The sequence below is a fragment of the Denticeps clupeoides genome, chromosome 20, assembly GCF_900700375.1.
Source record: "Denticeps clupeoides chromosome 20, fDenClu1.1, whole genome shotgun sequence".
NCBI classification, from domain to species: Eukaryota; Metazoa; Chordata; class Actinopteri; order Clupeiformes; family Denticipitidae; genus Denticeps; species Denticeps clupeoides.
In genome coordinates this window covers 9,505,195-9,518,647 of record NC_041726.1, presented here as the reverse complement: position 1 = coordinate 9,518,647, position 13,453 = coordinate 9,505,195, and the positions used below count along the sequence as shown (strand labels likewise).

The window sequence follows — 13,453 nt, the reverse complement described above, 5'->3', positions numbered from 1 at the left end:
ACTGCCCTTCTGGCCGTGGTGAGCAGGTCTCAGGTCGGTCACCAGGTTCATGAGATGAAACCCTGCGGAGCCTGTGGCGTGATCACACAATACATAACATCTTATCAGAGGCGTATACACGTGCCTTATCTACATATTGCACATGGAGGCCACAGCGGCGAGCCAGCAGGAGAACATGGAAGGTAGGATGGGGGTCTCCAAGTGGAGATGCTAGGATCCTTTTCAGTTTGGTGGAATAATATATATATGTAAAGTTATAAATATAATCTTTTTAACGGTCCAGATTGTTTTCACCATATCAATGTCACCCATACACCTCCTCCGGCAAAAACTCAAGGCTCATGGGTCCTTGCTCATCGACTTCAGGTTCCTCCACCTTGTCCTCCAAAACAAATTACGGGCCACATGAATGAAATAGAAAGAAGTGAAGATATATACCTTTACATTTCCAACATTTATCAGACGCGCCATAGTTACAGGGACGGTCCCCCATTGGAGACACTCAGGGTTGAGTGCCTTGCTCAGGGACACGATGGTAGCAAGTGGGGTTCGAACCTGGGACTTTGTGGACTTTTGGTTTATAGTAGAGTGTTTTACCTGCTACAACCAGCCCTTATAGAAATGCATACGGTTCATTTAAATAACATGTTATGAGTGTGTGTGTGTGTGTGTGTGTGTGTGTGTCGCATTGCACGACGCGGCTCCTTTAAATCGCGGCGCGGATAACGGGCGGCGGGGCGGAGGCGATCCGAGGCCACAGAGCTGCGCTCCGACACACAAAGCGACCGCAGAGCCGCCACCATGGGCATCAAGCTGTACTACACGACGGTGACGGCGTCCAGAGAGGTGAGCCGCGGCCGGGCGGCACGGTGCGACGGCGTGCGACGTTTCCGCGGGGCGACGGCGAGAGGAAGCGGAAGTCGCGTTGCTTCATCAGGCAGTGCAACAATGTAGCGACGCTGGGGAATAACACACACACACACACACACACACACACACACACACACACACGCAGCCTTCATTGCAACGGTGCGAAAGCGGGCGTCGACGTTCCGGTTCCGGTCCGACGTTTGTTCCTGGACGTGAAGGAGGGGCGCGGTTATTTTCCGGACCGGTGTCGGTTCGGTTCCGACGTCTGTGACGTCACCGACGCGAATTCTGCGGAGGTTCGGTGCCGAGTATTCGTGCGAAATTCACGATGGCCCCGGAGCGGGATTTTTTTCCCGCTCCAGACTTCCTGAATCTCGGGAATCTTAATAATTAACTCGACATTTGTAAAGATCCGAGGTCAAACCCGTTCACGTTACGCTTACATCTGTACAAATGAAATTTTCGTAAAAGACTGTAGACGGACGGGCTGTCTGCTGTCCGCGGATTGGGATGGAGGATTAAACCTCTTCTGGTCCAGAAGCGATTCACGGCCACGCCCTGGTCCGCAGATGTTCACAGACGTTCAGTGAAAGTGAAGTGATTGTCACTCTGAAACACTGCAGCACAGCACACGGTGACCCAGCGAAATGTGTCCTCTGCTTTTAACCATCACCTTTGGTGAGCAGTGGGCAGCCATGACGGGCCCGGGGAGCAGTGTGTGGGGACGGTGCTTTGCTCAGTGGCACCTTGGCGGATCAGGATTCGAACCGGCAACCTTCTGAATCAGAACAGAACATTAAGTGGTGGCCTAGCAGGTAAGGAAGCGGACCCGTAATCAGATGGTTGCCAGTTCGAATCCCGAATTGCCATGGTGCCACACACTGCTCCCCGGGCGCCTGTCATGGCTGCCCACTGCTCACTAAGGGTGATGGTTAAATGCAGAGGATGCATTTCGTTGTCTCACCGTATGCTGTGCTGCAGTGTTTCACAATCACTTCACTTTATTATATGGAATGTCAATGACTGGTGTTTACATTTACAGCATTTACCAGACGCCCTTCTCCAAAACCTCTTAATCAGTATTTACTGGGACAGTCCCCCTGGAGACAATCAGACACTCAAGTCGCTGTGATAAATGCCTTAAATGGTGAAGTTTTGATGGTTGCTTTAGTAACAACAATGTGTGTGTGTCCAGTCATGTGACCCGCAGTGTGAATCTCCTCCCTGTTTCAGGTGAAGTCCCAGCAGGCGGAGGTGATGCGTATCCTCGACAGCAAGAGCATCCAGTACGAGCTGATTGACATTTCTGCAGGCGGGTCCATCCGGGACGAGATGAGGAGCAAATCGGGGAACCCCACCGCGGCTCCCCCGCAAATATTCAACGAGGATCAGTACTGCGGGGTAAGAACGATCTGTTTGTCTTCACGTGTTACTCCAAGTTTGGTTTGGGCGAACGCTGACTTGGCCGTTTCCTCTGCAGGACTACGAGATGTTTTCCGAGGCGGTGGAGGCCGACATGGTGAAGCAGTTCCTGAAGATGGCATGAGAGCCGCGACTGGTAGCGCCCCGCTTCCTCCTGACCCCTAACCACAGCCCCACCCACTGCATCCTTAATACCCCTCACCCGGTACTACCCATCCTGGTGGTCCCCGCCTTCCACGCCATGAAAAATGCCAAAAAACTTACATATGTATGTATATTCATCCCCAACCGAACCACAACGGAAAAAAGCACACGTTCCCCATACTGTTCCAGAACGTTCCGAATGGTCCATCTGCTGGGTTCTCTACCTTCTATCCAACACGCCCGAGCTCCTCTGCCTCCTTTCTGCTCTTTACTTCCTGGACCTTGTGCAACGTGTGTGTGTGTGTGTGTGTGTGTATCACTAATTTGTCTTAATCTTGTCCGGATCAATGAAACGTCAGGATGATCGGTAAATAAGATGGATAATCCAGACGTTAATGATTTTCCCTTCCTTGTCTGATTTTGCTTGTGTGTGTGTGTGTGTGTGTGTGTGGTTTTATGGGCCTGCACATTCCCATGTTCTACAAATTAAAATCTCTCCAGCCCGAAAATTCCCCACAGCGGTTTGCATTTGGTGCCAACACCACAACCCCCCCAAATCACGGCACATTTCGTCAGGACCAGCAGAAGCATCTGGCCGTGTAAAAATATGAATATGCACTGAAACTTTGTCTAGTTAACGCTGTGTGGTATGGTGGAGGTCCCAGATCAGTCTGTATTGGTGAGGCACGGAACATGGGAACGTGAGAAGACCAGAGGTCCTGCATGCCCGTGTCTTGTCCGTGTCCGGCGTCGCCGCCGCCACTGTCTTTCCACTTAAGCTTTCGGACCAACGCCCTTTTTGGCCAAATTGAAAGAAGGGATGAGATGACACGAAGGAGAAGAGAGAAATTATGTTGTCTTCCACGAAGATGGTGAAAGGTGATTCATGGATGGAATAAAGTGAAACAGTTCTCTACTGGCTGCTATATGGTGTCTTCATTATTCACATTTGTGTTCTGAATCATTAGTGTAAGTTTGTTTGATTCAAATTCAAAGACGATTAAAATTTTTGGTGCAAATGAAGAAATATGTAATAGAGAATTAAGAAGGACGCGCCAAATATAAGTATTAATATTGATTTAATGAAATTGGGACAACTAAGTAACAAACAGCTGAATAATTGTTGGCGAGTTTGATGGCGCAGGAATGCTGGGTAACTTTTGTTACATTATTTCTGTAATAAAGCTACGTGCGTCACGTGGGCCGCGACTGCGGCCAATCAGAACCCGGCGTTGTCCGGGCCAGGGGCGTGGCCTGGAGTTTTCACCGCAGGTGTCCGGGCTGTGATTAGTTCGTCACTAATTTCGTTACTACAGAGTAACACGACGTTAAAATATATATGTGATAAAAGGCTATTAATAGCAGGAAGTGGATGGATAAAGAAAGGGAGCAGCGAGTGGTAGATAAACCGCCCGTTGACCACTGATTGAACAGCGTTGTGACGTCACATGCCGCCGCACCGGATCCTGGCTCAGGCCGTGCTGTGTCGGGGTGTCGGTGTCATGAAATGTCAAAGACTTTCCTCCAAACATCACAAACGACCCGAAAAAAAAAAGAAAGAAGTTACCGCTCCGGCCGGCAGGCGGCGCTGCTGCGAGCGCCACTTGGCCCGATGGCGTCTAATTAAGGACCTGGTGACTAGAATAAAACCGTTCTGCTGGCACTGAGCGGACCTGTGAACATGAGCAGCCTGTGGATGGGCAATGTGAGTGTCATTATAATCACTATTAGCAGTATTTCTCATTTTCTTTTTTTCTTAAGCGTAGGGACTCATTCTGAGCCAGTGTCAAGTAGGGGCTCCGTGTTTGATTGTTTTTTCGGGTGCAGCTGCAGCCGTACATGGATGAAATGTTCGTCATCCGAGCTTTCGCCACCATGGGTGAGTCGGTGGTCGGTGTGCGGCTGATCAGGAGTAAGGTCACGGGGTGAGGATGCCTAGACTTCTCTGACATCTTTGTATGGTTTGTATTGAGCCGGACATGAGTTTGAGTTTGGGCCTGTAGCGACGTGGCTGGCTATGGTTTTGTGGAGCTGGTGGATGAGGCCACCGTGGAACGATGCCTCCGCAAGGTCAACGGGAAGCCCCTCCCCGGGGCCACGCCGGTAAGTGACCTTGGCATTCTTTTCTTTTTTTTTTGTCTGGGACTGGGACAGAACTGAACCACCGCAACATTCGAAATGTGGCCATGTGCAGCCCAGGAGGTTCAAGTTGAAGCGGGCGTCCCACGGGAGAGCTGTGGAGGGGTGAGTGCCGTCCGGTCGGCGTGCGGTCGGGGCGTCGGAGCATCCGACTGACGCCTGTGTCTTGTGCAGTCAGCTGTACTCTCTGTTCGTGGGGGACCTCTCGCCCGATGTCGACGACGGGATGCTGTATGAGTTCTTCTGCCACCTCTTCCCGTCCTGTCGCAGCGGAATGGTGGTGCTGGACAACAAAGGCCACTCCAAGTGAGAATAGAACTGCGCAGTAGAGGAGATGCTGGCCAATCAGAACACAGAACACCCAGTGTGTTCTATTTCAATACATTTCATGTATTTTAAATACATGAAATCATCTAGCAGAAGCTTTAAGGATTGCAGGATTGTGAGGCCCTTGTCTGTTCTCAGGGGTTGCGGCTTTGTTCAGTTCCTGAGTCAAAGGGAGCAGAAGAGGGCGCTGTCGGAGTGCCAGGGCATTGTTGGCCTGGGGACGAAGGCGCTGAGGCTGAGCACGGCTCTTAACTACACGTATGTTTGTCCCCAAAGACTATTAGCAATTCACCTCGCCCCCGTCACCTTGTCTTCTCCACTCAGCACTACCCACAATACACGGTGAATATGCCACACGGACACAAACTCTTTATATTCATATCTCATCTTAACCAAAAGGGTACTTGCACAGTGAATTTGCACAATACATGTTGACATAAACCTCTGCCTACTATAGATAAACGTCCCCTTACATGAAAATGTCACTTTGTGAGATTATTTAACATTAATACGAGTTCCCCGGCCTGTCTTGCAGTGGCTAGAAATGCCGGTAGGTGTAAAGAGTGTTTTAGTCATTCTGCTTCACTGTTCAGAAATCAGCAGCTCAGACGGTCGGGTCTGGAATTTGTCCCCTTATGACATCATAAGGGGAAAGGTTACCTACCATCTCTCATGCTTTTTCTACCCAGAGAATTTTCCACGCTTCCCATAAAACATTATCTCCACCGAATTTTGTTTTAGATAATGTTTTGAGATAATGTTTTAGGGGAAGGGTGGAAAATGATGTCATAAGGGGACACATTCCAGATCAGACCATCTGAGCTGCCGAATCCTGAACCGATTTCTGGCTTACATACGTGTGAAGAATTGCAGTTGCTTGAGACTCTGAAGAACCAGTGGGTTAACTATAAAACGCCGACCCGACTTCCTGTTTGCACCAAAGATTGTGGTTGGTGAATGGTGTTGATGTCATTTCTGTGAATGCCCCCTCACTTCTATAGGCCGCTCTCCTCCTTGTCCTGCCTCTTGTCCTCATTAGCATTTAAAGCAGCAGACACCGAAACGGCGTGTCCTGGGGAACTCTCATTGTGGTTCTGGCTCAAAATTGCTGTAATTCTGCACCACAACGATATAAAAGCAAAGCAACTTTAACTTGCAGTCTATAGGCTGTGTGTACATATTTATTTCTTGTCACTCCAACTAGGCATAGATATACTGATTTACTTATGTTTATTTAGATGTTTTGTCCAGATTTTGTCCCCAGTGCTGTCAGTTTTGTCTCATTGTGCACTTAATGCGTATGGTTGAAATGACAATAAAGCTCTAGTCTACTCTCCGTGACGGTAAATACATTTTTGATGTTTGGCAGGAACAATAAAACCTCGCAGGAGAACCCGGCTGGCACGCCGTATTTAATGACCCACTACAGCCAGCTGTACCCAAACTACTACCCCTACGTGAACCCTGACTGGAGCTTCAGCCAGTATACCCACCTTCAGAACACCCCGACTCAGGTGCACATCCTTCCACGCGCTACAGGACGACCTGCCAGCTAACTCTGCAGCGTTGCGGGGTGGATCAACGTTCTATTTCTGTTTTTACCAGAGTTGTGGGGAAGGTGACGGTGCTGTCATTGTCGAAGAAGACGGTCTGGATGGTGAGTCACCTTCCCATGAAGTGAAGGGTGACTAATCACATATCATAAATCCTAAATTTCCCTTTGGGATCAATGAAGTGTGACTTTTTTTTTTTTTTTTATATAAATCGGTCAGTAAATGTATTGTGGCCCAGAAATTAACTAGGACATTTCATTGCTCCCTAAAATGGGGTTCAACTGGTTGTTCTTCCGTTTCGTCCATCGTTCAGATCCCAACCCTCAGCTGGACGTGACCGAGGCCAACAGGAAGTTCATGGACCAGAGCGAGGAGCTGTATGATGCCCTTATCGACTGCTACTGGCAGCCCCCCGAGTCCTGGTACGGGGTGACCTGCACGGTTTCCTGCAGCCTCCCGGAGCCGATTCCAAGCGAGGAGGAATACGGGAACGGCTTCTCACTGTGAATGTTAATAACTGTGGTGCGTTTTGGGGAAGCACCGCTTACTTTTTGTTAGCGTATGTATGGATATTTTCTTTTGCATAAACTTCACCCTTGCAGTGTTTGGTGTACACGTGTTTTGTGTGGTCATTCATGTTCTCCTATCAGCGCAACATTCCCTCCAGGCTTACCGAGCCCGGCCCCATGACTGGCGCTGCGTGATGGTCACAAGGTGCCTGAGTGATGGGGGGGGTCCGCCATCAAACCCCGACTCCAACGGGCCGAAGCGTTCCACGCGTTTCCCACGTCCTCTCGCGAGAACCTGACCGCGCTGCCCCGCGGATTGGGCGAGAGCGGAGCGAGTGCGTGATGACGTCAGCAGCGCGGCGGGTTGGTGGGTGGGGCCGCGGACGGACGAGGGCGATCGCGCTGGACCCGGGTCTGCCTGGATACGAGTAAGAATGCTAGTTGTCGCCGAGGAAGGGCGCATTAAAATGGCCGCTGTGTGATGATTTATTTTAAATAACACGTTTCTCGTATCGTAGCATGCGCGACTCGCCCTGAGCCCACCGCGAGGCCCTGTTCGCCGGCCACGCTAGGCCAGCGCCTCCGCTGCGTTGTGGATGCTACAGGCTAACGGCCACTGTCCGGTTCTCGCGGCGTCCTCCGCCAGTTTATTTCGCCGGTGAAACGCGCCGCGCCGTCCCGCCGCCCGGGCTGCGAGGAGCGCCGCTGGGTCCGTGCGTCGGCGCGCTTATCTCGGCCATTTTGGCGTTTCGGCAACAGTCCGTCTGCCGTCCGGGCTGTAAAGGGAGCGTTTCCTGCTCCTGGCGACCCCAGGGTGGGGCACGGTCCGACCTGCGGCCCCGTCCACAGGCCGGGCTGCGGTCTCCATCCCCCGGAGAAAAGTCGGCGAGGAAGAGCCGCGCCTCCAAATGTCCGGATTGGCCTCGTCGTTGCAAATGAGGATGGAGAATGATCCACCAGAACATCCGATTTCTGAACTGGTTTCCCGTTCAAAACTGTTAGAGAACGAATGAAACCGAGTCGCAGGGCGGTAGGGACTGGACCACGTTGTCTGACGCGATAATATAATTCGACACTCAAAAAACGAATATTAGAACACACATTCATTTATTCTCGTCCTGCGAGCTGAAGTAAAATAAAATGAAAGGCTGCAGTACGTTAAAGAGTTGAGAGGAGATGATCCTTTATTAGTACCACAAGTGGACAATACAACAGCAGCCAAAGGCAATAGCATAGACACTATGTCCACTGTGTAATATAACAGTTCAATGTGCAAAATAAATAGTCCTATAATAGAAAAAATAAAACTGTAAATGTGAGTTGTAAAAATAAAATATGTCATTATATTCATGTATGTAGATTTTACATTTACACAGAGTGGGCAAATATACACATATTGCAGTTTAGAGTGTGTTGTGTATTTGGCTGGAAAGACCTTCTGAATCTCTAAAAAGTAGTCTTTAATGGGTTTTTTTGTTGTTTAACGACCCTGCCTTCTTCCTGTTCCAGCTCCCCTTCCTCCCGTCTTGATTTTTTTTATTTAGCTGAAGGTCGAAGCACAAACTCGCAGAGATGTCGTACGGACAGACGCCGCCGCGGGACTTCAACTCCCTCATCCAGACATGCAGCGCCAACATCCAGAAGATCACACAGAACAGTGAGAGACAGAATTCAAATGTCACCCCGACCCCATTAGAACTGTCTTTTTCTACTCATCTTACGCAAATTCCGTAACGCGCGCGCCATGTCCTGTGTGTTCTTGTCTCAGCCGCCCAGATCAAAAGCATGGTGAACCAGCTGGGCACAAGGCAAGACAGCAGCGAGCTGGAGGGAAAGCTGTAAGTTGTCCCCCACCGCCACACTGCATCCTTCTCCTTAACAGGAAATGTCGAGTCAACTCGTTGGACCAAAGATGAGAGCGTTTATTCTTGTACGAGGAGACGAGTCAGCACGGCGGTACAGGGTTGCCTGAAGAGGACCAGGCGGCCTGTTCCTTTTATACAGGCAGTATTAGTACAGAGACAGCGGAGAATTTTTTTTTATCAAGGTTTTACTGGTTGTGAACCAGTTCGGTTTCATTTACGAGCGACCCTTCAGCAGGTTGTCCAAAAGTAAAGGCCTTTAAATATCATTAAAAATGACTAGTAGTCATTAAATCCAGAGTTAAAGGTCTTAAAAATGCTGCAGACCCCATACATTTATTTAGTGGTAACCTCTGAATAATTTGGCAAGTTTCTAGCATATTTTTTGTGTTTTTGTGTATGAGATCAGGATTAGCGGAACCGCCCATGGAGCTAGACGGTTAAGTTCTGCACTCGCAGGCGGACGTGTTCTGAGAGGAGTGGGAGTTCTCTTTATATCAAAAGTTTCTCTGACATTACCGAATCAGGAGCGAGGAGGGAAAAGTACGTTCCGACAATCTGTCAGTAATCCACTGATCACGGCGCGCTGCACACTTCCGGGTACACAAAGCGTAGTGCCGCACAATCACAATGTCAGATTGTGTGCTTACACGAACACAAAAATGATGCGATTTATATTATGAGAACATGTACTGAAGTGACAATACAGTATATTAGTATCTCGAAGTTTACCAACTGACTAAACTGAGGCCGGCCGCTCAGTCTCGTCTCAGGCTGTTAGCTGTTCCCGCCGTGCTCTGGACTGGAGTCAGGGAACGCAGGGCAGAGCAGGAAATTCATTTCCATCGTTGCAGTCGGGTCGAGCCTGTGTGGTAAATGATTGGTTTGCAAACACAAATTTCCAGTCTGTCCTTTCCGTATGATTCGCTGCTTGTACTTTTTTTTTTCGGTGATTGGTAAAAGTTTTTTGCATGTTGTAAATAAATGCATTTAATGTATTTAGGTGAAATGTTATTTTGACTAGTTGTCAACCATCGCCGCATACAGTCGTGGCCAAAAGTTTTGAGAATGACACACACGCATTTTTTTCACAAATTTTGCTGCTTCCGTTTTTTTATGGCAATTTGCATATACTCCAGAGTTATCAGATAAATTGCGTCTTTGCCATGAAACTGAACTCAATCCCCCAAAAAACATTTATTTTTCTTCACTGCATTTCAGCCCTGTCACAAAGCGACCTACTGAGATCATTTCATTGATGCATAGAAGTGCATATGGCTCTCACAATGTTTGCCAAAAAAAGCTGATGACCCCGATGACTCCTAAATTACATAAAAATGGCCTTAAAAAGGTCTTTAAAAGTCTTATATTTTGCTTCCTTAAACATGCTTCAGTGTCACATGTCTGCAAGGGAATCTTCCTAAGTTCCACCAGAAACAGATATGATTAATGTGACCATTATATATGGAAATTAATTAAATAGCTGGATATATGCTGGTTAAAGAAATATAGATGGATATATTCGAATAAAAGGAGTAAAGTACAACAGTAAATGAATAACTGCTTAAATGGATGGAATGAAGGATAACATGAAATTCCCAAACATGCATTCCCTTTCATGCCTCCGGTTGTATGTCTTTCTCTAGTCAGCAGATTCAGCACTATACCAACCAGCTTGCGAAAGAGACCAACAAGCACCTGAAGGACCTGGGCTCCCTTCCTTTACCCATGTCACCCTCTGAGCAGGTGGGTGCTGGATGCTAGAATGACTTTTGTCTCTTTGCTGGTCTCCCCACGTGTTGATTTTTTTTTTCCTCGTTTGTTTCCGTGTCCATGCAGAGACAGCAGAAGATCCAAAAGGAGCGACTGATGAACGACTTCTCCGCCGCGCTCAACAACTTCCAGGTGGTACAGAGGCGTGCGGCCGAGAAGGAGAAGGAGTCTGTGGCCCGGGCGAGAGCTGGATCTCGCCTCTCGGTGAGCCTGATTTGGACTGTTCATCGTGCAGGTGTTTACCCAGAGGCATTGTGGGAAATAGCAGTGTGTTTCTGTCGTGTATTTTACAGGCTGAGGACGGCACTCGTGACGAACAGCTTGTTTCCTTCAAGTACGTGAGCTTTCTGCCACTTATTTATCTGCCTCAAATTTCACTGTTCCAGTCTTTTGTGGGAGAACAGCCAGTAAAATTGCAGTTCTTGTACCTGCAGCGATGACTGGGGCCAGACAACCACACAAGCTGAGGAGGCTGCCATAACTGAGGAGGATCTGGAGCTGATCAAGGAGAGAGAGACCAACATCCGGCAGCTGGAGGTGGGTCTCTAACACACACATCTGTGAAACCTGAAATCAAGAGTTTATTAAAGGTCCCCTGACGTGTACATTTTTTACCAATAGAGAAGCGTGGTTGAATGAGCTTGGAACCCCGTCTAAATATGGCGGCGGTATTGATATATACTGAGAGGCTGAATGTGACATCTACTGTTTATGTGTGTGGTTTGTGAATTGCATAATGTTTGGCACAGACAGGAAGTCGTATTGGTATAAATAAAACAAACCCATTAGTTCTTCAGAGCCTCACATGATGGAATTTAAAAACACACATTTGTGCTCATTTGTACGTCCAGAGTAACAGAGTTCTAATTTACAGAGTAATTAGAATGCTTCGTACTTTTTTATGGGAGGGGTAGGAAATCCTTTTTTATGGGAGGGGTGAGAAACGGGAGGTAACCTTTCCCCTTATGACGTCATAAGGGGAGAAATTCCAGATCTTGACCGTCTGAGCTGCTACTCTCTCAACGACGAAGCAGAACGACCAAAGCACTCTTTATACATATCACCACTTCTAGCCACTGCAGAACCTGAGAGGCTAGGGGAATTCATATTAATGTTAAATCACATGAAATGACATTTTCATGTCATGGAAACTTTAATGAATCACATTACTCTTCACTCTGTCTGGTTTTCAGTCGGACATCATGGACGTGAACCAGATCTTTAAAGACCTCGCTGTAATGATTCACGACCAGGGAGAAATGATCGGTAAGTGCTACTCTTTTTCTTTTAAAAAATCGATACTCTGAGCTTTAACGGTCTCTGGCGATGTCCCTTGTGTAAACAGACAGTATAGAGGCGAATGTGGAGAGCGCGGAGGTCCACGTGGAACGAGGAGCGGAGCAGCTCCAGAGGGCCGCCTACTACCAGGTAAGCTGTCTGGAGAAGCTCCACGCGTTATCGGCTTCGCCGCTCAGGCTTTTAATCGATTTGTTTGTCCTGCCCTCAGCAAAAGTCGCGGAAGAAGATGTGCATCCTGGCGCTGGGCCTGTCTGTAGTCGTCTCCATCCTGGCGATCATTATCTGGCGAGTCTCCCAATGAGAGCGTCCTGCAGGCCATTCGTTTCAGTCTCTTGTCTTTTTTCCCCCGTCGTCTGTCTTCCTCTCCTGTTTAATTTATTCTCATCCCCTGGACGTCTTATCCGAGGGACTGTGATGAAATGAAGGAACATGCAGCATGTTGGGGAATGTGCTGAGATGAGCAGGTTCATTATAACCCTCATTCTTGATGTATTTACTGCACTAACACTAACATTACTGTCTTTATGGAAAGAATTTGATTTAAATTTTAATGCTGATGTTGATGTGTACAACAGGTTTTCATATGCAAATGTAATCACAATGAAAATGTAAATTCAATTTTTTTTTTCTCCCCCCCCTTTGGATTCTTTCAGTCACACTCTGCCTAACCAGTCAGTACACGCCGTATGAAGGGCGCTGTGTAATAAAACAACGCAGAGACATACCTGAGACAACATACAGAGACAACACTGAATGCGTATTTAACACTTAATATATTTTCTTTTGGTTGTACATTTAAGCCTTTTTCATATAAGGTAATAACAGCTGTAAATGTGTTGTAAAGCAGAAATTCATTATTGTCCATGAATGGCATAAGTGAGTATGTGTACATATTTCTATCTAGATTAGCGTAGTTGCCAAATTGCGGCAGGTGACAACATGTAAAAAAAAAAAAGCACCCTCACAGAACACAAAGTGATTGTCTACTTATTATTTTTATTGATTTGTATTACTTCTATTATAATACATCAGTCAAAATGAAAATGCTCTCATTCTCTTTATTTTCCCCTCATTCAAACTGATGGCCGTGTATTTGCTAGAATTTGCGGGTACTTTCCAACATCATGTCAAATAAAAAAAAATAAAAAAAACGTCCCCAGGCGACTCAACTTGTTTGTCATCTTGAGTTCCCCTGGCCATCAGTTCTGCTTGTCCAGTAGATGTCAGTGTAGCACGGGTTTGTAGGAGCTTGGTAGCCGAGGTCACTTTGCCTTGCAGTCTCAGCGCAGGTGCGGAATGTCTGAATATGAATGTCCTGATGTTTCATTTGTGCTTTATGTGTACAAAAATGTGCAGAGGAAAATATGTCCCAGAGAATGGACAACTGGGACATGAGCGTCCTTTCATACTAAATCCAGATAAGTGCTCCCGTCAGTGAGCAACATTATGACTCTTCTCCCAGTTGCATGGATGGAGTCCAATCGTTTGAGGATCTTCTCATCACAGCTGTATGCTTTGAAGATCTTCAGACGTCCAACTGGGCTTGATACTGTGG

The 13,453-nt window shown here is 47.6% G+C and overlaps 3 protein-coding genes across 5 annotated transcripts; all 3 read left to right on the top strand.

The window, feature by feature from the left end:
• Positions 1 to 707: 707 nt before the first annotated feature.
• Positions 708 to 3,355, top strand: sh3bgrl3 (SH3 domain binding glutamate-rich protein like 3). The gene is made up of 3 exons (XM_028964015.1): positions 708 to 846; positions 2,104 to 2,271; positions 2,351 to 3,355. Exons 1-3 carry the CDS (start codon positions 802 to 804, stop codon positions 2,414 to 2,416), a joined length of 279 nt encoding a protein of 92 aa, XP_028819848.1. The 5' UTR covers positions 708 to 801; the 3' UTR covers positions 2,417 to 3,355.
• Positions 3,356 to 3,565: 210 nt separating this feature from the next.
• Positions 3,566 to 7,066, top strand: trnau1apa (tRNA selenocysteine 1 associated protein 1a). Of its 3 annotated transcripts, XM_028964014.1 has the most exons (9): positions 3,566 to 4,141; positions 4,264 to 4,361; positions 4,440 to 4,539; positions 4,631 to 4,680; positions 4,750 to 4,881; positions 5,041 to 5,244; positions 6,272 to 6,416; positions 6,508 to 6,559; positions 6,769 to 7,066. In XM_028964014.1, the coding sequence occupies exons 1-9, from the start codon at positions 4,118 to 4,120 to the stop codon at positions 6,960 to 6,962; spliced, it is 999 nt and encodes a 332-aa protein (XP_028819847.1). In that variant the 5' UTR covers positions 3,566 to 4,117; the 3' UTR covers positions 6,963 to 7,066. The 3 variants fall into 3 exon arrangements, with proteins under 3 accessions (XP_028819847.1, XP_028819846.1, XP_028819845.1); XM_028964013.1 differs by lacking the exon at positions 4,440 to 4,539 and having other exon boundaries at positions 4,591 to 4,680; positions 5,041 to 5,160; XM_028964012.1 differs by lacking the exon at positions 4,440 to 4,539 and having other exon boundaries at positions 4,591 to 4,680.
• A 205-nt stretch (positions 7,067 to 7,271) lies between these two features.
• On the top strand, positions 7,272 to 12,942 carry stx12 (syntaxin 12). Its single transcript, XM_028963888.1, has 10 exons — positions 7,272 to 7,392; positions 8,474 to 8,621; positions 8,733 to 8,802; positions 10,473 to 10,572; positions 10,666 to 10,803; positions 10,893 to 10,933; positions 11,034 to 11,136; positions 11,793 to 11,865; positions 11,945 to 12,027; positions 12,107 to 12,942. The coding sequence occupies exons 2-10, from the start codon at positions 8,537 to 8,539 to the stop codon at positions 12,197 to 12,199; spliced, it is 786 nt and encodes a 261-aa protein (XP_028819721.1). The 5' UTR covers positions 7,272 to 7,392; positions 8,474 to 8,536; the 3' UTR covers positions 12,200 to 12,942.
• The last annotated feature ends 511 nt before the right edge of the window (positions 12,943 to 13,453 follow it).

Excerpts from the sequence above, each read along its gene's own strand:
- sh3bgrl3 (XM_028964015.1), top strand. The coding sequence starts at position 802 with ATGGGCATCAAGCTGTACTACACGACGGTGACGGCGTCCAGAGAG. Across the intron at positions 847-2,103 it reads CGGTGACGGCGTCCAGAGAG|GTGAAGTCCCAGCAGGCGGA; the intron begins GTGAGCCGCGGC and ends TCCCTGTTTCAG. Across the intron at positions 2,272-2,350 it reads ACGAGGATCAGTACTGCGGG|GACTACGAGATGTTTTCCGA; the intron begins GTAAGAACGATC and ends TTTCCTCTGCAG.
- trnau1apa (XM_028964014.1), top strand. The coding sequence starts at position 4,118 with ATGAGCAGCCTGTGGATGGGCAAT. Across the intron at positions 4,681-4,749 it reads CACGGGAGAGCTGTGGAGGG|TCAGCTGTACTCTCTGTTCG; the intron begins GTGAGTGCCGTC and ends TGTCTTGTGCAG. Across the intron at positions 4,882-5,040 it reads GACAACAAAGGCCACTCCAA|GGGTTGCGGCTTTGTTCAGT; the intron begins GTGAGAATAGAA and ends GTCTGTTCTCAG.
- stx12 (XM_028963888.1), top strand. The coding sequence starts at position 8,537 with ATGTCGTACGGACAGACGCCGCCGCGGGACTTCAACTCCCTCATCCAG. Across the intron at positions 8,622-8,732 it reads CCAGAAGATCACACAGAACA|CCGCCCAGATCAAAAGCATG; the intron begins GTGAGAGACAGA and ends TTCTTGTCTCAG. Across the intron at positions 10,934-11,033 it reads GAACAGCTTGTTTCCTTCAA|CGATGACTGGGGCCAGACAA; the intron begins GTACGTGAGCTT and ends TTGTACCTGCAG.